We start from the raw sequence: 24,614 nt of genomic DNA on the forward strand, positions 1-24,614 counted from the left end.
GGCCGGAGAAGAGCAGAAGAGCGATAACGACGCGGCGGACGGAGGACATGTCGATGCGCGACGCCGATGCGCTCACCTGGTCTGCGATACGAAGCCGACGGCTTTTTATGGAGGGGCGTCACGGTCTCCTGAGGAGATGTCTGGCTGAAGGTCAGCGTGAGGGTCAGACTTCCTTTGATTGGTGACTGAATGGAGTTATTTTGTCTCTTGGCATGGTTGTAATAAGGGGCACAAGGTGCCGGTTAGAAGTGGGGGCTTCATTATCCAGCACAAAATAGATGCCGTGAATGCTAACCAGCAGGACTTCTGCCAGGATAATGACGCAAGCCAGTAGATAAGATTAAAATGTCATCTTTTTGCCTAGATTTTGACTTTGGGCTGGTTGTAAAGGCTTTTATTTCCTGATACCAAAGCAGCGTTTCCACCTAAACTTCCAGGACGCTTCAGTTCTTGCGAAAACCAAAGCCGCATTTGGGCCTAAAGTTCCGGGAACGGCCAAATCCTGACAAATCCGACGCTTTGCGGTCGTCGGAAAGTTCCTCGAAAAGCTCATTTGTCCCCGTTTTCATCAATCACGGCAAAGTGTGACATCAGCAACACTTGACTTCTCCTCCTCTTACCATAGGTACGCGTTGCGGTTGCTTGTGGGTCGCCCCCGCGCTTTCCTGGAAACAATGCAGCTGATGAGGAGCTCTCCAAGGAAAACACGATCTGACATCACGGCTTCTTCAAGTTCGCAGCTGAGCCAACACCGGGGAGCCTCAGTGAATTTCCACTGCCTTGAAAAACGGGACTTTTCCCCGCGCGCCAATATTCCGGGCTCGCTACAGGGATGAATGCACTTGCTCAATAATACTGCTTCGTTCATCATCTCTCTGTGCAAATTTAACTCACTGGCTGCCATTGACCTTCATGACCGTCATGAGCTCACAAACATCCAATTCAGCCATCTGTCCTCTTGCTTATCCAGCCATCTATTGATACAGATAGCATCTCTATCCTTGTTCCAGGCTTGAATTGAGAAATGCACTGTTCTGGTTTAACTTCTAGGTGTGATCCATTCAGTGTCACAAAATGACGTCGATGACTGAGAACATTCACCAATGTATCCATCAGGCCCAAGGCCTTTATCACAGACTCGCACTCCCTTTCTACCTATTTGGCCATCTCTACCCGCACCCATCCATCGTTCCACCTCACAAAATGCCCCGTTTCCACCCAACGGTACATGACAGTGCATATGGGAGTGTTTCGGGTACAATAGTTGTGGATGGCCTTCCTATCTTAGCCATTCAAGTAAATGCTGCACACTTGCAAACTCGCGCAGGGTCATTATTGATTCCCAGGATGAAATAACATCCAGGATGGCAGCAAGAAGGAGGTGCCAGTCTACCGCCTTTAAGCCAGCCAACTCCTCAAGGCTTTTTATTTTCAAGGGGTGGGGAGGGGCGGAGCGGGCTTTCGACTCCCGGCGTCCTCCGCCGAAAAAAGCGCTGACTCGGTAGCTCCGGCCGGCGGCAGCCGCCACACCCCGCCACTCTGTTTGCCTTGGCAAAAACCGCCACCTCTGGGGAAGTATCGCCCCGGGCGGCGGCGCTTTAAAGCCGGCGTGGCGGCGGATCGGATTACGGCCGCCGCCGAACATTTTCACACGCCTTTGCCATCGCACTATGCTAGACGTCCCGTCCGTTCGAGGGCTGCCGGGCCTCCCGCTTCAAATGGATCGGATGTCTCCTAGTGACATACAGTGGGGCAAATAAGTATTTAGTCAACCACTAATTGTGCAAGTTCTCCCACTTGAAAATATTAGAGAGGCCTGTAATTGTCAACATTGTTAAAACTCAACCATGAGAGACAGAATGTGGGAAAAAAAACAGAAAATCACATTGTTTGATTTTTAAAGAATTTATTTGCAAATCATGGTGGATAATAAGTATTTGGTCAATACCAAAAGTTCATCTCAATACTTTGTTATGTACCCTTTGTTGGCAATAACGGAGGCCAAACCTTTTCTGTAACTCTTCACACACTGTTGCTGGTATTTTGACCCATTCTTCCATGCAGATCTCCTCTTGAGCAGTGGTGTTTTGGGGCTGTCATTCTGGCAACACAGACTTTCAACTCCCTCCACAGATTTTCTATGGGGTTGAGATCTGGAGACTGGCTAGGCCACTCCGGGACCTTGAAATGCTTCTTATGAAGCCACTCCTTTGTTGCCCTGGCTGTGTGTTTGGGATCATTGTCATGCTGAAAGACCCAGCCACGTCTCATCTTCAATGCCCTTGCTGACGGAAGGAGATTTTCACTCAAAATCTCTCGATACCTGGCCGCATTCATTCTTTCCTTTACACGGATCAGTCGTCCTGGTCCCTCTGCAGAAAAACAGCCCCAAAGCATGATGTTTCCACCCTCATGCTTCACAGTGGGTATGGTGTTCTTCGGATACAATTTAGTATTCTTTCTCCTCCAAACAAGAGAACCTGTGTTTCTACCTAAAAGTTCTATTTTGGTTTCATCTGACCATAACACATTCTCCCAGTCCTCTTCTGGATCATCTAAATGCTCTTTAGCGAACCGCAGACAGGCCTGGACGTGTACTTTCTTCAGCAGGGGGACACGTCTAGCAGTGCAGGATTTGAGTCCCTGGCAGCGCATTGTGTTACTGATAGTAGCCTTTGTTACTGTGGTCCCAGCTCTCTGTAGGTCATTCACTAGGTCCCCCTGTGTGGTTCTGGAATTTTTGCTCACCATTCTTGTTATCATTTTGACGCCACGGGGTGAGGAGGGAATTGAAAGTCCGTGTTGCCCAACGACAGCCCCAAAACATCACTGCTCTAGAGGAGATCTGCATGGAGGAATGGGCCAAAATACCAGCAACAGTGTGTGAAAAGCTTGTGAAGAGCTACAGAAAACGTTTAGCCTCCGTTATTGCCAACTAAGGGTACATAACAAAGTATTGAGATGAACTTTTGGTATTGACCAAATACTTATTTTCCACCATGATTTGCATATAAATTCTTTTAAAATCAAACAATGTCATTTTCTGTTTTTTTTTTTCCACATTCTGTCTCTCATGGTTGAGGTTTACCCATGTTGACAATTACAGGCCTCTAATATTTTCAAGTGGGAGAACTTGCACAATTAGTGGTTGACTAAATACTTATTTGCCCCACTGTACTTGTGTTAATTCAAGAGCCATCTGATTGGACGTCTATCGTTGTCAGTGGTAGAGTTGACAAAACCATGAACAAAAAGTTAATGTCACCGCATGCACGCCATCCGAAAAAGGCGCCACACAACGTCTGCAATGTTGACAAGTGCTTTATTCAGCAGGAATGGTGAACAATTTGTCACTTTTTTGGTCATTTTAACTCAAGAAGGCGCGCCGGTAGAACGCGGCGTTGTCTTCGTCGTCGTGTTGGAATGATTCATCGTGACAATTGTCGACATGAGGGAGGGGCGAATTCCCACCAAAAAAAAAAAAAAAAGTCTTTGGCTTGCCTTTTGACTGAAATACGTGACGTTAAAAACGTCATCAGTTCGGACTTTATCGCCAATTAACGCGTCAAAGGGGGTCGTTTCATTTCACAGTACTTTATTTTTTTTTGTAAATTTTGGGGCGTTCTCGAGACTGGATCAAATAATTTAAAGATAGTACGGGGGGGGTTTGGGTGAAATTCCCAGCGCTATCTGCTCTTTTGTAGTGGCCGCGAATGAACAATTCTACCACCTGTCCGTCACAAAGTAGCACCATTATACAGTGGACACTTGTTCTTATAGGAAATAGTAATGCATAGATGATAACATACGTGTTTAGGAATATACGCAGGCAGAGCGATGACTATGACAATATTGGCTTTGTGCGCGATCGGCCCCCTTTTCAGCTCGCTTTCGGGCCCGACCGGGCTGTTGACAAGTGTCCAATTTGGCTGGCTTTTTTTTTTTTTTTTTTCTAAATGTGTTTAATGTTTGCCTTCTGCCAAATGCACTTTGAATCGGTGGGCGACCATTTCTGAAAAGCACTGAAAATGAGAAAAATTCACTCTTGGCTTTGGTGTCTTTCTTGTTTTCCTTTTTTTAAATTTAACAACAAAACAGGTGCCTGAACAAAATCATTTGGAATAAATTAGGTTGTACGATAATTTTTTTTTTTTTTTTTTTTTTTGAGGCAGAGGAGAATACTTTTAAAAATTATTTTGTAAGTGAATAAAGCCGTGTTTCATGAATAAGAATGAATGAAAAGTGCAAAACAGGGACGTATTTTAAAAATCTTTTCCCCTTCTCAAATCATTTGCTACCATTGACGGTGATAGACATCCATTCCATTTAAAAGGTGAGGACTTGCAGCAAATGACCTCACCGTTCAAATAGATTCACAGGTTCACACCGCAGGTCTTAATGAACAAATCCCATTTTTTTGTCTTTTCCAGACTTGAGTGAAGCATTAACTTGACGGTCTGAAAGTGACATAGAAGTGGACCATTTCAAATCCGATCTGGGTCACTTTCGTACGCGGTTGAAATCCAAGGCCACATTTTTCAAGAATGTGGCTGGCGGTCTGAACTGTCAAGTCTCCCGGCAGGCAGGACGGCAGCGATGTAGCTATGCATTATCGCCTAGCTTGAACTCTGATTTTACGCACGAAGCGGGCTTGACCACGGTCATAAAAAAATAAAATGAAGAAAAGGATAAGCCTGACAATTCTCGATTTTCATTCTGTGCGCCGAATGAGCAATATTTTATTATTATTAGGGCTATTAAAAGATTAAAATTCTTAATCGAGTTAATCACAGCTTCAAAATTAATTAATCGTAATTAATCGCAATTCAAACCATCAATAAAATATGCTATATTTTTCTGTAAATTATTGTTGGAATGGAAAGATAAGACACAAGACGGATATATACATTACATTACATCCTGTACATAAGTACTGTATGTGTTTATTATAACAATAAATCAACAAGATGGCATTAATATTAACATTCTGTTAAAGCGATCCATGGATGGAAAGACTTGTAGTTCTTAAAACATAAATGTTAGTTCAAGTTCTAGAAATGTTATATTAAAACCCTTCTTAATGTTTTCGTTTTAGTAAAATTTGTAATATTTTCAATCAAAAAATAAACTAGTAGCTCGCCATTGTTGATGTCAACCCATAAAATCAGTCGCAACAAGGCGCCAGAAGAGGGAGACAAAAAACACAAGTAACAAGTGGACATGACACTGCTGTCATTTTAATCTGTTTGAGCGGGGCATGTGCGTTAATTGTGTCAAATATTTTTTATATTTAATTAATTACCGGCCGTTAACACGATAATTTTGACAGCCCTAATTATTATATATTATTATTATTATTTCAGTATTGCTTACATGGCCGAGACGGTGCAAACTGACGCACCCACGTCACGTCACGCACACGCATCAAGGTTAATGTGCTTGCGTTTATGCCTTCTATCAGTCCATATCAACTTTGAATATAATATTAAACAGGGATTATTTAGGTCTGTTATTTATGTCCTCTTTTTGGAAATTAAAATATCATCACCCTGGAATGACATACAGCTAGCATGTGTAATCTGTTTTGATGCTTCTGAGCATGCGGGTCACTTTGCTGAGCGCATGTCGGACTGCAAATTAGTGCGCATGCGTGATACTTGAACGGGCTCAATGGCCAAAGGCAGTCTGAACGGGCACTCTAAAAAAACAGATATGACAAAAAATTGGAATCGTGCATTAAGACCTGCGGTATGAACTTAGCCTTAGTGACAAACTCCAAACAGGATGAAATGAGCCACACGATTGGACGTCTATCATCGTCAACGGCAGTTTAAGCGTTCAAGTGGGATTTAAATATCATAAAAGGACGACTTTATTCACCTCCTGCTGTTGGAATGCATTTCTTGATCAAAAATGGGCAAAACCCCCCCTCTAAAGTTAGAATTGTTAGGCCGGACCCGAGAGTCCCCCCCAAAAATAAAGCCATCTGCGTAAAATATCCGACTTTGAGCCACCTCGGTCTTTTTGGGGTTTTGTTCCGAGGAAAAAAGAGCAATGCGTGATGGGTAGATAATAGGAAGATTTGAGATGGTTCCCGTCCGCTTATTCACCTGTCTGGTTGCAGCTAAGCTCGCGTCTGTTACGTGGCGTTGACAGAAAAATGGCGGTGGAAAACAATGACAAGATCCGCGGTAGTCTCGCCACTCTTCATCCTTTAGTCACGTCGCCGTCCTGGTTTAGGGCCAACCGTTGGGGGGGTAGCGACGGGTAGGGGGGGCCACAGGTAAGGCCTTCTCCCCTCGCCTACATTCGGTAACTTCGGCCGGCGCTGCCTCGACTCGAGTTTTTGGGATGCACGTCCTGCGTAAACGACAGAAGAAAACACCTTCATAAAAATAGCACTCCTCGGTTTTTTGGGGGTCGCTGGTCAGATTTGGATTAAGCACCTCACAATTACCGTAATTTCCCGAATATAACGTGCACTTTTTTCCCCCAAAATCAACTTGTAAAATCAAGGTACGCATTATAAACGGGTACATGGATGGAGACAGGAAAAAAAAAAAAAAAAACCATATATATATATATTTTGTTGACCTGGCCACGTTGTGTTGAAGAAACATATGCGGCGATCCGTTGCCGACCATTACGGTACGTGACGTCACCATTTTGTTTCGGTAATACTTCACTCTGATCTGCCGAATGATTTCGTCTGTGTTAAATTCTGCTTTTTTCACTCTTCATAAAGCACAGAATTTAGTTTCTCCAACTCATTTGAGTCAACGTTTATTGCAGCTCAGCAACTCGGACCATAACAAACGTAACAACACAGACTTCCTGTGTGTGTCCGTCAACTAACCCAAATAACAATAGTTCCTATTGTTACTGTCGTGTCGTCAGCGATGAACTCTCGGATTTCCGATTTACGTTCTCACTTTCATTTTACCGTATCAATCCATGGAAGAAACATTTATTCGTCATGATGAAACGAGCAAGTTATACAGCAGCCTTGAAAAGTCACATCTGTTTTGTTTTCTCCTAGATTCTGGTAAGTTGGAGAAGTTGTCAAATCATATTATTACCGTAAATATTGTCAGTTTATGGTAATGTTTTGAACTACCAACATGCTATGCTTGTGCTGTGTTTCACCAGTCTGTAAAATGACATTTCTGTATCTGTACACGAGCTCTGTTTTCGTGTATTCTTCTATTTATTGGTGCTAAAAGTAGGTTGCGCGTTATAAACGGGTACAATAATTTTCCCTAAATTTTACAAGTAAATTTGGGGTGCGCATTGTACACGGGTGCGCCTTATATTCGGGAAATCACGGTATCTGATCTTATCTATCTTATTGCATCAATGATACAAATTTTTGCTTGAGCAGTGTAGTCAGTTTAAACCTAAAATGGCTTCCCAAAAGCAAAATGGCCGACTTCCCGTGTCTTTTTCAGGCTTTTTCGAGCATTTCTTCATGAAAAATGCCAAGTTACGATATGAAACTGGCCTCACGTGTGGAATTTCAAACTTGTAATAAATCTCGAATAAACGTAAACCTAAATGGTACGGCTCAAATGTTGTGAGCTACCTCCAGGTGGCGATCCAGACCGTTTCCGGCCGACGGTTAATGCCGTTTAATGGCCCGGCTTGCACTAATGTAATGGCTCCCTGATGTGCCGTAACGTCAATTACACAACTTTGACGATGAAACGGAATTACACCTAAGAGAGACGCTAGCGTGCTTTGAGGCTTCCTCCAGCTACGAAACCAGAACTGACGTCCCGGCCGCGGTATGTCGTGTCGACCCCTCCCCTCCGAATAAGTGTGACACCCTGGCATGCGCGAGCGCATAATGCACAGTGGCAGAGTGGAGCCGGAGTGCCACTCGGTCTACCACGAAAACCACTTAGTTCCCTCGCTCGCTAATGCTTTTTATTTCTTGCTCTCTTTTTTTTCTGGTGCGCAAAAAGAAGTACATCGTGTAAGCGTGAAAAGACAGAAGAGGAGAGTTGAAGTGCCTACCTTAAAGGCTGAGTGACTGTGTCCGGGCAAAGGTCTCTGCGGGATGAAAGAGACGCTAATCAGAACTTTAGCTTACTCAATGAACGGAATGACAATGCACTTTTAACTGATTGGCTTCCATTGATGGTGACAGGATTGGACCGGGATGGGCCGTCTCAGTACAAACGTCTATTACAGTCAATGGCACCGAAAGATCATCATTTAATGCCAAGCCAAAGGCGGTGAACGAGTTAGCAAAATGTGACTCCGCATTTGACAAAATGATCTCATTTTGTGACCAATTCAGCAAAAATTTCCGCTCACCTTCTTATTCTTTGTCTTGTCCGTCTGCACGGGCGCCCGTCGCTCCGGGCCCTTTTCGGTCTTGTGGCCGGACACGCCGGCCACTTTGGCGGTCCTGGGCGCGTCCGTGTGGCGCTGGGCGCGGACCGAGCGCGCGGCCTTGCTGGTCTTGGCGGGCGCGCAGTACATTTCCAGTCGCCGCAACTCGCAGCTCTGGAAGCAGCACTCGTTCACGATGCCCCGCGACCGCCGGGCGTTGGGCCCGTAACCCGTCGGCTTGCCTGAAAGACGAAATTCAAGATCAAGGATGGAACCCTTCAAGTAGCACTATCTGTACGGTCAAATGTACAATATTTACATCTTACAAATAGTCCGGGTCCCTCTACTACACCGTGTCTAAATATTTCACGTAAAACTTCACATATTTACATCCAATATAACGGTCTGTGTAGCTCAAATTGACCAGGTTGACATACTTCCATCTTTTTTAACCATCAGCGTGGCCCTTATGGACCATATTTACATCATTCTTAACAGTCTGTGTCCCCGTGATATACAGTAAGTTGCATATTTACCGGCCTGCGCACCTTCGATGCAATAAATTTGCAGCATATTTAATGACAGTTCCATGACAGTGTAAACAGTGCTGCCGGGAGTCAGCGTACGAGGCGCCCTGACTGGAACATTCGCAACGACACGGATTTCCTCCCGTGTATGATTTACAGCGGCTCACGTTGCCGAACGTCTGCGGAGGGCAATTTACACTCCGCCTCGTACCTCACCCCCCCCCACCCCCTTCTTGACAGCACTGTCGCCCGAATAAGAAGCCTCCAGCAAGGCAAAACCACAAGGTCTATGGCTGAGATCAGTTTAAATTGGGTTATTCATCCGCCTTTCCCAGTCAAAATGGATTGGACGCCGTGAATGGCAGCCAGTGAGAGTGGCCCTTTGCTACTTTTAAACAAAGGTACCGTCATTTTCTATTGCTCCCTTTGGGTAGACAATCAACACCTGCTGCAGCCTGCTGTCAACACTGTTGTCATCCACCATGCCTCCTAGCATGCATAACAGCGCTACAGATGTAAATCACGATCAAAATTCACATTCTGTGCTAATTATTTATTCAGTTACTGTTCCAGTTTCATTCATTGCGAGTTCAGGTATTTGTGGCGCCATAAGACTGTCAATAGACAAAGAAGGGGATAGTTATTTTTCTCGCAGACACCGTATAACTGTTTGCATTAGTCTAACACATTCATTATAGTAAAGCATTTTAACCATAGTTTAAAGAAACAAGCTCCATGCCCTTTGACACAGTAAAGCGAACCAGCTTATCCGCCCTCGCCTGATAAGCAAATGAAAAGACGTCAGCATCTCTTCGGTGGGGTCAGGACATCCCCGCCCTACCAAGACAACAAGTTGATAGCGCGGTGCCTTAGACTTCAAGGCATGCCGAACCCCCACCTCAGTTGCCGTGGCAACCACGGCCCAGCTACGAAAGATGACACACGAACTTCACCGCCCAAACCTGCCACAGAAAGATTATCCCAAGACACGCCTTCCGCCGGGCCCACTCCGCCGCAGCTTTCAAAAGACTGAACATTTAGCAAAAAACTGTCGCTTCTCGGGAACATTCCGATGTATCCGTTGTTTTGCGGACCCTGCATTGCCTCTCCGTCGTCTGTTTTGCCTTGCTTTTTGATCATCGTCGACGAATAAATCGTCAACCTGTTTTCGGTGAGCCTTCTTTAAACCGTTCAAAATGGAGTCAGTACTGAAGGCAAAGAATCGATTTTTCCTTTTTTGCAGGTTGTTTTATTCTCATAATGAACAGGAGTTGATGACACAGAATTCAGGAATAAAAAAAGAACTAAGAATTTTATCTTAAAGACAGACAAACAGAAAAGACAAGACATGCCAGCTCCTACACTTTTTCTTCTCACTTGGGTGAGGGCTAAATTCCCCCAAAGACTTGCTTGGAATATGCAACCCCCAGCCCTGATCAGATTACATACACTGGTAAGAGGACAAAGGGCCTGTGTGAATATGGAAGAAAAGCAAAGTGGTATCTTTGACATATGATTATTGTGAAAAAAAAAATGGAAATATACGTATTTCTACAGTACAAAGGGTTAACGCTGGAGTGAGCGCGCGGGATTTGGCTTTCCATCCAACTTCCTGGGGCTGCGCCTACTCGTTCGGCTGTCGTTGTTCCGGCGGCTTGGCTGGGAAGCCGAATTCCTTCAGTAATCATAATTATGACATCACACTATCATGAGCATTTATGAATTCTTATAACAGATGTCATTTAGTGTTTTCCAGCAAATTAGCTCACTTTTGAATGGATGTAAAACATCCGAGCTGGACATAAACTGAGTTAGTGACATAATTTGCCGGATGACACCTAAAGACATCGGTCATAAGCATTCAGCAATGCACACGATAGTGTCATGTCACAATTATGATGGTCTTATGATGCCGCTGTCAAATTATGTGTTACCTATAACCAGGGGTGAAAGTGGCTAGAATTTCTTGCCAGAACTCACCGACGTGAAGGTCGCCACGGAGCCAGAATTTTTATTTATTTTTCATTCAAAATGGTATTTTTTCAATGATTTGCAAAATAAAAGTGAACAAAAACAGCTATAACCCCAACCACCATCTCCTAATTTTTAATTTTCCCTCATTTCCTCAAATACTAAATGCCAAATCTCAATTTTAACTACTTAGGAACATAGGATATATACTAAAATTTAGTTAGTTAATGTAATGCAAAGTTAATGTAAACACTTTTTTTATAATAAAGATATAAATAACACATTCAGATAAGTAAGTACAAATGACTTATATTATGGAGAGTGAAATGGAATATATTTTGATGATAGCGCAAGCACTGACTTTTTGAAATCATTAGGAAATGAATAAGTAGCCTAACATAAAAAACAAATATAAGTCCAAAGTGCACATTGACAGCTAAGATGTTCTGAACCTCCCCATCAGAGCAAGTAAATATGTTAAATAAGCCTCCTCAACTCTTTCGTGGTGCTTAAAGATTTGATCCATTTTATGTTGCATTGCCGTTTTTTGTCGCACCATTTCAACAAGCTTTTTTTTTTTGCTGTTCCAGAAAACAAGCACATTTGAACCAATCAGAGCTAACCATCTCTGCTCATCACATGTCAGTATGTCAGCCAATTAAACGGATAAATGAGTCCAGGCGTTTTGCTTTGCTGCGTGCATTTGCACATTGACGTGACTCGTCATCATCAGACTCAGATAACTGCTGCAGCTGGGGAAACCTCCATGCCGTCCGTGAAATAAAATCAATAATAAATATTGGTGGAAACGAATTACGCTACACAAGCACTTTATTATGCTTGTTGTTAACACTTGTGTATGTAAATCTGATGTTGGTAGATTGTTTTCTTCTTGGAGCTGAAATGGATGTGTGGCAGCTTAGCATTTTTTATTTATTTTTTTTACATAGCGTTTTGACAGCTGCTGTCATATTTTCGGAATCGAAGCACCGTGTACCCTGAATCTTATACCGGAACTGTGTTCCGGCCCTAAATCTTATACCGAAACTGCGTTCCTGCCCTAAATCTTATACGGGAATTGCGTTCCTGACCGTTCTGGCCCACTTTCACCCCTGCCTATAACCCAAATAGATCAACCAATAAGCCGCATTGGACTATAAGCCGCAGGATTCAAAGGGAAGGAAAAAAGTAGCGCCTTATAGTCCGAAAATTACGGTATCTGCGGTTCCTACGCCTTTTGGAAGACCCCCCGGTCGCAATTTCTCGCTAGATTAACCGCCCGATGGTCTTTCCCTCATTACCAGATGAAATACTCATAATTTAATATGGCATTTACAAGGAGGAAATGCCTTTCCCTCTCTCACTTAATAGCTCTTGGCTCTCCTTGCTCACCAGCACTGACAAAGTCCATTAGGTTGCAGCGACCGGCTCGACACGCCGTCGTTCCGGACGCTTTCGTTCAAAGAACCGCGAGCGACGCGGGCAAAGGAGTCGCCGTCCGCCGGGCTTTTCGTAGCTAAAAATATGGCGCGCGACTGCATTATTCAAGCGAGAGGCAGATTCGCTCGCGGGGATTCCGTCAAATCTGCAGAGTGACGCAATACCTGAAGAGCAGAGGTTTGCGCAATCTTTCCGAGGAGCTCTCCGTAATGGCAATTTAGGAATAATTGGTTTCTTTTATTGGTACGCCGTGTGTACTTTTGAGAACAAAACATGATTTTTAAAAGTTCGTGCTGCTTTTGAGGTGTTCCGCCGCCACCTGATGCGCATAAACTCCCAGTGAGAGCTTATATAACCCCCGTCCAATGCCAAACGCCCAATCGAGGCCTCATTACTCGTACTTCTCCCTCGCAAATTAACATCCGCCGTTATCCTCCAAAATAGCTGGCAACCCCGCCGGCCCAGCAGCTGGACCGTCAGGGGGAAAGAAAGAAAAATCGACTGGTTGGCATCACTTGCAAGATACGGGATAATCGGTGCGGGCAGGTCGGAAAAAAAATAAGCCACACATGATCATAATCAGGTTTTAAAGCTTATACGCTTTTAAAACCATTGGCTTCCACGGATAACGCGTGTAATCCCGAGCAAACAAAGCGCTTTTTTCAAACAAAGCCGCTTTTCCACGGCCGGCGATATCAGTCGAGGCAGAAGGCCGCACGACGACGAACTGTTGTTTTTTCCAGAGCGCCTCGACGTCTAAGGATCCGGATTGACGCTTTTTTCCCCCCTCGGAGGTCGGCCCGCTCTTCGCTTTTTCCTACAAGTGTTTTACTCCCGCGGTCTGTCCGTCAGCGAGCCCTCGCCACCTCAGAGCGAACGGTAGCGGCCGGCCCGCCCGCCGACATCTTAGCCCGTGTAATCTTCATTCCTCGTCATCATCATCATTCCCGAAGAGCACGCCGAGCTCCTTGACTTTTACGCTCTCGGTCACGCCGTTCCTGAAAACCGGAGGATTCTTGCGAGGGCGCTTTACGGCCCGGCGGGAACCCGAGAGGCTGCTAGTTTTGGAGCCCGCCACCCGGTCGTAAAGACTGCGCTCGTCTTTTGGACATCTGCACCGCGGGTGTAAAAAGTTCAAGGGAAAACGTGAGCGCATTACGGAGGCTCTGATCACGTGAAGCCACTTCCCTGGATGCCGGCAAAGCATTTTAGCTGCGTCAACGCACATGTTTCTCATTGGCAACCTGAAAAATAGACTGCGGACTATTGGAAGGTTTCGGCCACCGAAACAGTTCCCGTCAAAGAGTGTTCGACAACAAGTGAAGGGATTTTTTTACTAAACCTACTTTACGATACGTTCGAAATACGAAACTGAAGAGGCGATTCAATTTTGGGGAGATGAGGTCAAAGGTCAGAAAAGAAATTTTGCAGCTAATCATTTATCAACTCAATTTTGGTAATATGATGAAAAGAGAACGACTCTTAGAATTGGGCTGCTTAGTCTGCTGGAGTTTTCACAAACTTTCTATTCACTCATACAGGAGGACATTTGGTGAATTAGCCAATGGAAGGATCTCCAACTGCTGATTTATCGAGCTGGGCCTTCAAATTTGAGGTTACATGTGTATATTTTACCAAAGCAATGGTGATACTGTCCGATTGTCTCCAGGGAGTTTGTTAGACCCACAAGAGCAAGCAACAAGTATCAAAACAAGAACAAGTGGTAACGATGACGTTAGATCTAGTTTACGTTACACCACAACAAACTGTTCCTTAACAATGAAAATCGCTTACCGTTGACAAATGAGCCGGGAGCCAAACGCTCCGGCAAAGCGGTGAAGGAACAAAGCCAAGCCACCCGTACGTAATCCTCTGGCAGACTTCCACAATTTCTTAAACATCGTTATTCTGTTACGGCTCACCTAGTATTACTTTAACTTATCAAACACCACAATCCCAGTATTACTCAATTCAATTTACCATTTACCAAATAATACAAATCCCAATCAGTTTATCAAGTAATACGACAAGTCCGTGACGCCACTAATGTTTTGATACTTGTTGCTTGCTCTTGTGTGATTGTAATCAATAAATCTCATTTATTCTGCATTTTCTATTCAATAAACATCGTCTATTGAGCAAAAGTGTGCTGGTTGCCGACTCACCCCGAACCCGGAAATTTCGGAAAATACCGACCAACTGACCGACCAACCGCCACTTGATTGCAGCGAGGCGTCTCTGGTGGAACGGCTTTGAGCTACAATTGTTATAGCGCAGTGCGGAAAAACAACTCAACCACCAGTTGGATTAAGTCGTTGGCTACCGCGGACGGAAATACCGTATTAGCCCAAATATAAGACGGCCCTGATTATAAGACGACCCCCTCTTTTTCAAGACTCAAGTTTGAAAAAAGACTTTTTGAACACCAAATTAATTTTTTTTACAAGAAAATAATTACAGTACATCCGAAACAAATGATTATAACAATATATTTGAGAGAAAAAGCATGTTGTTTTGCCTCATTCAAATCTTAATATCTGAACATTTAAATATGTAAACTAAAGTACAATCACATTCGTATATGAATGGCTTCTGGTTTTTGAAATGTAAATAAACCAATCTATTGTGATAAAACAACACAATTGCAATAACCATCAAAGTGAAGTCTAACTGTAACTGTAGTCTTGAAACAAATCTGAATAAGGAAAAACATAGCAATAAAATAATGCAAACTGGTTAAACTTGAGAGTAGCTGAGATCTGTCATGACAGAACAGCGCTTCAATGATATCTGGCGCCATCTAGTGTCATGAATGGGTATAACGTCTAGACCGCGAATATAAGACGACCCCCTCTTTTTAAATCTACCGTAATTTCCCGAATATAACGCGCACTTTTTCCCCCCAAAATCAACTTATAAAATCATGGTGCGCATTATAAACGGGTACATGGATGGAGACAGAAATATATATATTTTACATATATATATATACAAACCGATTTTTTTTAATTGACACGGCCACGTTGTGTTGAAGAAACGTATACGGCGACCCGTTGTCGACCATTACGGTACGTGACGTCACCATTTTGTTTCGGTAATACTTCACTTGGATCGGACAAATGATTTCGTCTGTGTTAAATTCTTTTTTCACTCTTCATAAAGCACAGAATTTAGTTTCATGAACTCACTTGAGTCAACGTTTATTGCAGCTCCGCAACTCGGACCATAACAAACATAACAACACACTTCCTGTGTGTGTCTGTCAACTATATCTGTCAGTCGGGAAACTCAAACCCAAATAACAATAGTTCCTATTGTTACTGTCGTGTCAACAGCGATGAGCTCTCGGATTTCCGATTTACGTTCTCACTTTCATTTTACCGTATCAATCCAACATCCAAACATTTATTCATCATGATGAAAGGAGCAAGTTATACAGCAGCCTTTAAAAGAAAAGTCACATCTGTTTTGTTTTCTCCTAGATTCTGGTTAGTTGGAAAAGTTGTCAAATCATATTGTTACCGTAAATATTGTCAGTTTATGGTAATGTTTTGAACTACCAATGTGCTATGCTTGTGCTGTTTCACCAGTCAGTGAAATGACATTTCTGTATCTGTACATGAGCTCTGTTTTCTCGTATTCTTCTATTTATTGGTGTTAAAATTAGGGTGCGCGTTATAAACGGGTACAATAATTTCCCCTAGATTTTACAAGTAAATTTGGGGTGCCCCTTATATTCGAGAAATTACGGTAATTTCAATGCAAAAAAAAAAACACCGTCTTATATTTGGGCCAATACGGTAGACGTCCGATCCGTTTGGAGTTGTGGGGGGTCACGAAACACGATGAAGCCGACGTGGCTTTTCTGAAAAGGTCGTAAACGTCAAGGTAGTATTGTTCCGTGTTTGGAATCCTCGATTCTTTGCACAGAAGCTCCGCATGTCTGACGGCATCAAACTAATGAGGTCCGGCCCATGTTTTGGTCCCGGGCGGACCCCCGTGGGCGCTTTTCACGAGGGCTTTAGCTCAGGTCTTGGAGATGCCGAAGACACGGGCGGTCTTTCTTTGGACTCGGCCGCGCATTCAGGTTTGCGGCGGGGAGGCCGATCATCCCGTAATCCCCCGTAATCCCCTGCTGCCGAGGGCCCGGCCGTTTGCGTGCGTGTGACGCGCTGTTTACACATTCTCCGTCGTTCGCTTCCGCAAGTCCAATTGAGCGAAGAAGACGCAGAACTGCGCGGACAGCCCGATTATTATTATTTTTATCAACCGTTAGCTGAAACGGAAGGATTTTCTCCATCTGGTTTCCCTTTTTGGGGAACGGTTCATTAGGAACAAATCAAGAGAGAGATAAGGTTTCTCACGCTCACTCGGGAGCAAATGTTTCAGCTTAAAGCCGAGACGCTCGGAGCCAGAACGACATCGGAACGGGTCGGGATTCCGCGGCGTAAGGGGCCGACGGCGCGAGCTCTCGCAAAGACAGACTCCGGATTTCTAGGTCAGAAACAATAATTGGAAAAACTGACTGCCGGTGTGGATTTTTGAGCTACCGCAGTTTGTTTCCATTCAGCTAAGTAGTTAGTAATCCTGTCAAGGCAGTAAGCGTTTACGCGACACGCGTAAGGTGGATCCACGCGGTCCGCGAGGCCGGCGGCGGTCGCGACTGCGCGCGCAGAGTCGGCGGGCCAACACAAGCAGAGCGGATGGGAACACTTGAGTTGCGGCGGGGGAGGGGGGTGTCCTTAACTGGACGGCGCCCAAATGGATTCTCCAGATCGCGAGAGGAACATGTGGCTCTTAAAAACAAAATTAAAACGCTTAAAGACGTCCAAACCGTCGGAAGTGGGAGGGATGGCAGCGAACGAACGAATTCCACTTCAAACGGATTGGACGTCTGTAGCTGTCAATGGCAGCAAATGAGTTACAGCGCAGCTTCTCCAAGTTGGCGCTGTTCAAGGCTTCTACATGAATACGACACTTTGTGCTCGCCTTCGGCAAGAAGCGGCAGTAGTAAACCGCTTGACGTCAGTAGCCAACTTTTTGTCAAGTTAGCACGCAACCCTTGGGCGACGTTAACGACAGCTCAGGTTGCAATTTGGTCGTCGGCGGTATACGCTTGACTGATCCCTGTCAATCAGGACTACGACTGAATCAAGTACCTACAGTGGGGCAAATAAGTATTTAGTCAACCACTAATTGTGCAAGTTCTCCCACTTGAAAATATTAGAGAGGCCTGTAATTATCAACATGGGTAAATATCAACCATGAGAGACAGAATGTGAAAATAAAACCCAGAAAATCACATTGTTGGATTTTTTTAAAGAATTTATTTGCAAATCGTGGTGGAAAATAAGTATTTGGTCAATACAAAAAGTTCATCTCAATACTTTGTTATGTACCCTTTGCAGGGAATAACGGACGCCAAACGTTTTCTGTAACTCTTCACAAGCTTTTAACACACTGTTGCTGGTATTTTGGCCCATTCCTTCATGCAGATCTCCTCTAGAGCAGTGATGTTCTGGGGCTGTCGTTTTGGCAACACAGACTTTCAACTCCCTCCTCACCCCGTGGCGTCAAAATGATAACAAGAACGGTGAGCAAAAATCCCAGAACCACACGGGGGGACCTAGTGAATGACCTACAGAGAGCTACTATCAGTAACACAATGCGCCGCCAGGGACTCAAATCCTGCACTGCCAAACGTGTCCCCCTGCTGAAGAAAGTACACGTCCAGGCCCCTCTGCGGTTCGCTAGAGAGCATTTGGATGATCCAGAAGAGGACTGGAAGAATGTGCTATGGTCAGATGAAACCAAAATAGAACTTTTGGTAGAAACACAGGTTCTTGTGTTTGGCGGGAGTCCCTGTGCCGGGATTGGCGATGGGGCGGCGCAGGGTCGGTCGCCAACAAGCTTACACTCACAAGGGATTCACACGATTACTGGGTTCTAGATCACAGAGATGATTTGTGTACACTCTACCCCTTTCTATCACTTAGCTTATAGACTCCCCCACCTTCTTCCTCCTCTTTCCCTGGTCAACAGGTCCCCCACATGGTGTCAACCGGAAATACATTTAGCTGACGATAGGACCAACATATTAGTAGTTTGTGTAGTTAGGCGTTCAATATATTTCTTGTTGTTGTCTGTGTTTCTTCTCTTTCTTCTTTTGTGTTTCTTTTCTTCTGTTCCCCCATAACCCCTTCCTGTTCGCTGTTTTGTCATAATAAATGAGGTTTTAAATAAAATTTTAAAAAAAAGATGAAACCAAAATAGAACTTTTTGGTAGAAACACAGGTTCTCGTGTTTGGAGGAAAAAGAATACTGAATTGCACCATACCCACTGTGAAGCATGGGGGTGGAAACATCATGCTTTGGGGCCGTTTTTCTGCAAAGGGACCAGGACGACTGATCTGTGTAAACGAAATAATGAATGGGGCCATGTATCGAGAGATTTTGAGTGAAAATCTCCTTCCGTCAGCAAGGGCATTGAAGATGAGACGTGGCTGGATCTTTCAGCATAACAATGATCCCAAACACATAGCCAGGGCAACAAAGGAGTGGCTTCGTAAGAAGCATTTCAGGGTCCTGGAGTGGCCTAGCCAGTCTCCAGATCTCAACCCCATAGAAAATCTGTGGAGGGAGTTGAAAGTCCGTGTGACAGCCCCAAAACATCACTGCTCTAGAGGAGATCTGCATGGAGGAATGGGCCAAAATACCAGCAAGAGTGTGTGAAGAGCTTGTGAAGAGTTACAGAAAACGTTTGGACTCCGTTATTGCCAACAAAGGGTACATAACAAAGTATTGAGATGAACTTTTGGTATTGACCAAATACTTATTTTCCACCATGATTTGCAAATAAATTCTTTAAAAATCAAACAATGTGATTTTCTGTTTTTTTTTTTCCACACTCTGTCTGTCATGGTTGAGGTTTACCCATGTTGACAATTACAGGCTTCTCTAATATTTTGAAGTGGGAGAACTTGCACAATTAGTGGTTAACTAAATACTTATTTGCCCCACTGTACATTTCCGAGTGCTCGACATGCAATTTCTAGTTCAAGTAAGGAGGCGACTTTTGACCAGGTAAACGACTAATTCCCTCAAAAGCCGGTCCATCAAGTAACACCGGCCGTTCATTAAAGCGTATGGTAAATAAGTCTCAAGTCAAAGTCCTGCCTTGAACCAGAGGAAGATTCTTAGCACGTCTGACGGACAAGAACACGATGCTTCAAACAAGATGAGTAGCGCGCCACCAGGAATCCAAAAATATATAAAAAGAAAAAAAGGAGCGTTACTGGCAGAAAGCTGGCACCGTCACTACCACTTGAGCGCCGGCGGGCGCTGCCAGCAAAGTTTTGGACAGGCAGGGCCCGCTGCCGTTCAGAAGCTTGGTGCTCCTCCAGCAGCGGAGTCTCTGCGGCCAGATCCAAAGTGCCTGGCAGCCGTGCGCTGGGAAGGTGCGGACGGCGCCAAGTGAAGAGCAAGGTGCACTCTGACGCCGTTCTTAGAACGCTACACGATTTCTGCTCTCAATCTTTACATCATTGGCCTTTAAATGAAAAGCCTCCTTAGGGTGACAGTGACCCAGTCCTCGAAGTCTCCTACGGCATCCCGAAAGACTCGCAAAGGATAGAGATTCAAAGTCTTGGCTAAGGCCTGACAATAAACTGCCAATGGCATCCATTTCTAGTGGTGTGACTGCAGGGATTGTAGGTGCTTCCATAGACTAACGCGAGGGTTCCTTTGGCTTCAAGCAATGGAACATTTGTTGCGCCGACACGCGAGAGTTTCGTGTCAGCTAAATCCCAACTCTACGCATGTACAGACGTCTGTTGGATTGGTCGGAGGAGCGGGTGACGTGCAAAAAAGGAGAAGAAGAGCCCGCCGCCTTCCTCCCCGAAGCCCGCATTAGCGGTCTGAGGCGGCGAGGCATGTGGTCTTGATGAAGTGAGCGAGCGGCTGCGCAAGGAGCCCCGCTGACAAGTCAATCAAGCGGAGATGGCGGCGAGTCAAGTGCGGACAAGTGCACTTTCCGTCGGCACGGGCCCGCCGCCTTTCCCGAAGAAACAACAGCCGCTGACGCCTACTGCTCGTGTTTGTCAATCAAGAAAAGTATTCAAACACGACTTTGGTAGAAGTCAAAATATACTAACACTGCGTCTGTCGCCATTTTCAAGAAACTCCTAGAGGCGCTTTTACAGACTCGTGAGTAAAACGTGTGAAAATGAGAAGACTTTACAGTACAGCCATCGAAAGAATAGAATCATTATTTAATCATTCATAATTCAGGCTAAAGCGAGCAATTAGTGGAAATGCACAGGAGATGCTCGCGTTGCCAAAGGTCGCGTGGAAAAATCTCTCTCGCGGCTTTGGGACGAGACCAAAGCCTCGCTAATGGATGTCAAAGCGTCCCGCGGGGCCATCGATCACAAACCAGATGGGCTTTTTTTCGGGGTCGAGAAACGGGGACGTCCGTGTCGTGTCAGACGACGGGGAAGGAAAGAGTTAACTCCCGCTTTTCTTTGGGTACTTTTCCCATTCTCGGGTGGAAAACATGAAGTTTCTACCCCCCCACCGACTCCACTTAAAGACTTTCCCTGATGGCTCAAGCTGCCACTTGACACCCACCATCATCATTCTATGCTCGCTTTAAGCCTTACTTGTGGTTTCAAGCGCCGTTGCGAGAAGCCTCCAGAGTCATGTGCACTGTTCGCATGTCTCTCTGGCTTCCGCTAGCCTGTTTAGCATTCTAGCTGCGGGGGGAACGCATGCGGCGCTTGTTGGAGCAAATGCTTCAGCAAAGGATAATAAGAGAGATCTGAAGAGAAATTTTTGGCCTTGTGCAACTTGTGCACTGACACTTCGAGCATTCAGATCATTAGATAGTGTGTCCAGTGAAGACGCTATACCGTAAGATGGCGTTTTTGCATTGAAATAAGATTAAAAAAGAGGGGGTCGTCTTATATTTGCGGTTTAGGCATTATACCCATTTAGATATCATTGAAGCAATGTTCTGTTATGACAGATCTCAGCTACTCTCCCTATTCACGACGCTAGATGGCGCCAGATATCATTAAAGCCATGTTCTGTCATGACAGATCTCAGCTACTAGTTTAACCAGTTTGCATTATTTTATTGCAATGTTTTTCCTTATTCCGATTTGTTTCAAGACAGCAGTTACAGTTAGACTTCGCTGTGATAGTTAATGCAGTTATTGCAATTTTATTGTTTTATCACAATAGATTGGTTTATTTACATTTCAAAAACCAGAAGCCATTCATTTACGAACGTGATTGCATTTTAGTTTGCATATTTAAATGTTCACATTGGGCTGTCAAAATTATCGCTTTAACGGGCGGTAATTAATTTAAAATTAATCACGTTAAAATATTTGACGCAATTAACGCACATGCCCCGCTCAAACATTAAAATGACAGCACAGTGAAATGTGTACTTGTTGTGTTTTTCAGAGTTTTGTCGCCCTCTGCTGGCGCTTGGGTGCGACTGATTTTATACGCTTCAGCACCCATGAGCATTGTGTAAGTAATTAGTGGCATCAACAATGGAGGGTTACTAGTTTATGTTTTGATTGGAAATTTTACAAATTTTATTAAAACGAAAACATTGAGAGGTTTTAATATAAAAGTTCTATAACTTGTACTAACATTTATCTTTTAAGAACTACGTCTTTCTATCCATGGATCGCTTTAACAGAATGTTAATAATGGTAATGCCATCTTGCTGATTTATTGTTATAATAAACAAATACAGTACTTATGTACCGTATGTTGAATGTATATATCCATCTTGTGTCTCATCTTTCCATTCCAACAATGATTTACAGAAAAATATGGCATATTTTATAGATGGTTTGAATTGCGATTAATTACGATTAACTAATTTTTAAGCTGTAATTAACTCGATTAAAAGTTTTAATCCTTTGACACTCCTAGTTCAGATGTTAAGATTTGAATGAGGCAAAATAACCTGCGTTTTCTCTCAAATATATTGCTATATTTGTTTCAGATCTACTGTAATCATTTTCTGTATAAAAAATAATTTGGTGTTCATATTTTGGTGTTCAAAAAGTCTTTTTTCAAACGGGGCCGTCTTATATTCGGGCCATTACGGTATAATCGTGACACGACTGAAACAGTTCTGAATGAAAAACTATGAGAGAGCAAAAAAAAAAAATCACGTTTTCACGCTTATTCCTCCAGTTCTACTACCCAAGATATTTTGAAGTCAGTGACTGCCGTTGTTTGGTTCAGACAAAATATCTGTCAGTCCCTTAAGAACAGCATGGTCCCAAAACACCATTTTGAACTATCTTTCTCAGATAGTGTGGTCTTGAGTACAAAACTAACATTTACTTTTCCTGATTGGCAATTGCACAAAATAAGGGATAAAAGCAAAAAGGTGAGGCAGACCGGATTTTGCATCACCGGGATGGATCACGCAATCACGCAATGCCCACGTGCCATTCAGTGTCAGCCAATTTCAAATGTCAAAAACTTTACCCTATTTAAAAATTCGAAAAGTGTAAATTGGACTTCCAAATCAGTGACAGGAAAACTTATCGATATCACTTCACCTTTCAACTCTATATCATAAGGGAGCTGTAAGGCCAAAGTTTTAGTAAAGACTAGTATTTTTTTTTTTTTTTTTTGTTCATGGGTTTGCATTCAAAAGAAAAAAATTGATTGGAGTTATCCGTGCCGGCGAACGACAGCGTGAGAGAAGGCGGCGAGCGTCTTCGGGAGAGGATGTGAATGCAGACGAGCCCGGACGTGTTCTTTTCTTATTGATGAGCTCGGTCGGCCCCGGCGGAGCAGAAGCTTCATGAATTAAAAATAAGAGCGGAGCGCGAACGGCTGCACTTACTGAAATAAAAGCCCCTCTCTCCGCACACAAACTGCAGCGTGTCGACCAGCTCCGCCCCGCACAGCGTCTCTGGCCGCGCCCCTGAAGCCGCCGGAGTCAGGCTGAGGACGCACAGCAGTAGTGAGAGGGTGCGCCTACGGGACATCCAGCACATCGCACTCTGCCCAAAAATCACAAGGAGAAAAAAAAAAAATCAGGTTTCTGTGTTTAATGGTGATAGACGTCCAATTCATTTGGACTGAGAGGCCCGGCAGTCATCGCTACCAGACCACCTAGTCCAAAAGGTTTGTACGTCCATCACTGTCAAGGGCCGCTAATGAGTTAACTCGCGAGAGCTTTAAACACAGTGGAATTTGAGCAACTCTGGCGTGCGTAATTACGCGCGCGCTTGGGAAAAAGCCGGTCAGAGTGGTGCAATAAAGCCCAAAAAAAGCCCTTCGAGAATCATTTGCTCAGGGCGAGTATCTCATCCCCAAGTCAAAAAGCAGTCAAAACAAGCAAAGGTGCACGAAAACGAATAAAAATGTCATGCAAGGTGCTGAAAATGTGACGGAAAAGTGAGCGCGCGTTACCTTGAGCACGTCCCATAAATGCCACCGGAGGCAGGAAAGAGCGCAGGACATCCCCGCGGGTCTCCGCAAGCAAACCCCCCAAAAAAAGCCGGCGAGAAGTCAACTTGTTTCAAGTCATGAAAAGAGGAGTTAAAAAAAAAAAAAAGGAGAAGAGAAGGAGGAGAAGAACGAAGCGGGCAGAACGAGCGGACGAGATGCGCGCGCCGGGGGCCGATGTCACATCTCAACATTCCCACTTTTGTTCCATTGCGCACGCTCGTTTTGGAGAGAAGTGAGATTTAGCGAACAGGAGACGGATTTAGCGAGAAAATCCCTCACATTTATCTAACATTACACACACAGCAAAGACATGTGGAGCAGGAAACAGCTGGGCCGGCGTTCAGCCCTGCGAGCGCTCCTCCGAAGTTATTCATTAAGGATTTTTGGGCACGCGTTCAAATCACGTCATTCTTTGCTCTCTCTCTCTCTTTCACTCTCCCACCCATTTTTTTTTTTTTTTTTTTGTTGCCACTTCTCACAAGAGCCTCGCATCGCCCCCCGGGGCTCCTTCTCTGCACTTTGACTGTCTTGAAAAAAGAAATAAAAAACTTCGCCCTGAACGTCACTCAAAAAGGTGTCGCGACGAGTCACCTTTCGAGCGGACACTTGCGGCAGTGGCCAGGGGGCGCCACTGAGCAATGACGGGCCTTAAAAAGGGAGAGCGACGGGAGCCAATCGCAAAGCAGGACAGCCGAGCGTGCGTCCCGGCATGCATCGGCCACGAGGGAAGTCGAAGACACGCTAAGGGGGGAAAGTGGGTCAAAGCGCATGCGCAGGAGCGCCGGCATCATCGGCAGCACGATGACGCAAAGCAGCTTTGAGATGCCAGTCGCTGAAACTCACG

The 24,614-nt window shown here is 44.5% G+C and overlaps 1 protein-coding gene across 1 annotated transcript; it reads right to left on the reverse strand.

The window, feature by feature from the left end:
- Positions 1–3,160: 3,160 nt before the first annotated feature.
- Positions 3,161–24,169, reverse strand: igf1 (insulin-like growth factor 1). The gene is made up of 5 exons (XM_057855485.1): positions 23,732–24,169; positions 23,160–23,319; positions 8,320–8,579; positions 8,017–8,052; positions 3,161–6,360 (listed from the first exon to the last, which is right to left on the reverse strand). Exons 1-5 carry the CDS (start codon positions 23,780–23,782, stop codon positions 6,304–6,306), a joined length of 564 nt encoding a protein of 187 aa, XP_057711468.1. The 5' UTR covers positions 23,783–24,169; the 3' UTR covers positions 3,161–6,303.
- Positions 24,170–24,614: the final 445 nt, after the last annotated feature.

This window comes from Corythoichthys intestinalis, chromosome 13 (assembly GCF_030265065.1).
Source record: "Corythoichthys intestinalis isolate RoL2023-P3 chromosome 13, ASM3026506v1, whole genome shotgun sequence".
Classification (NCBI taxonomy): domain Eukaryota; kingdom Metazoa; phylum Chordata; class Actinopteri; order Syngnathiformes; family Syngnathidae; genus Corythoichthys; species Corythoichthys intestinalis.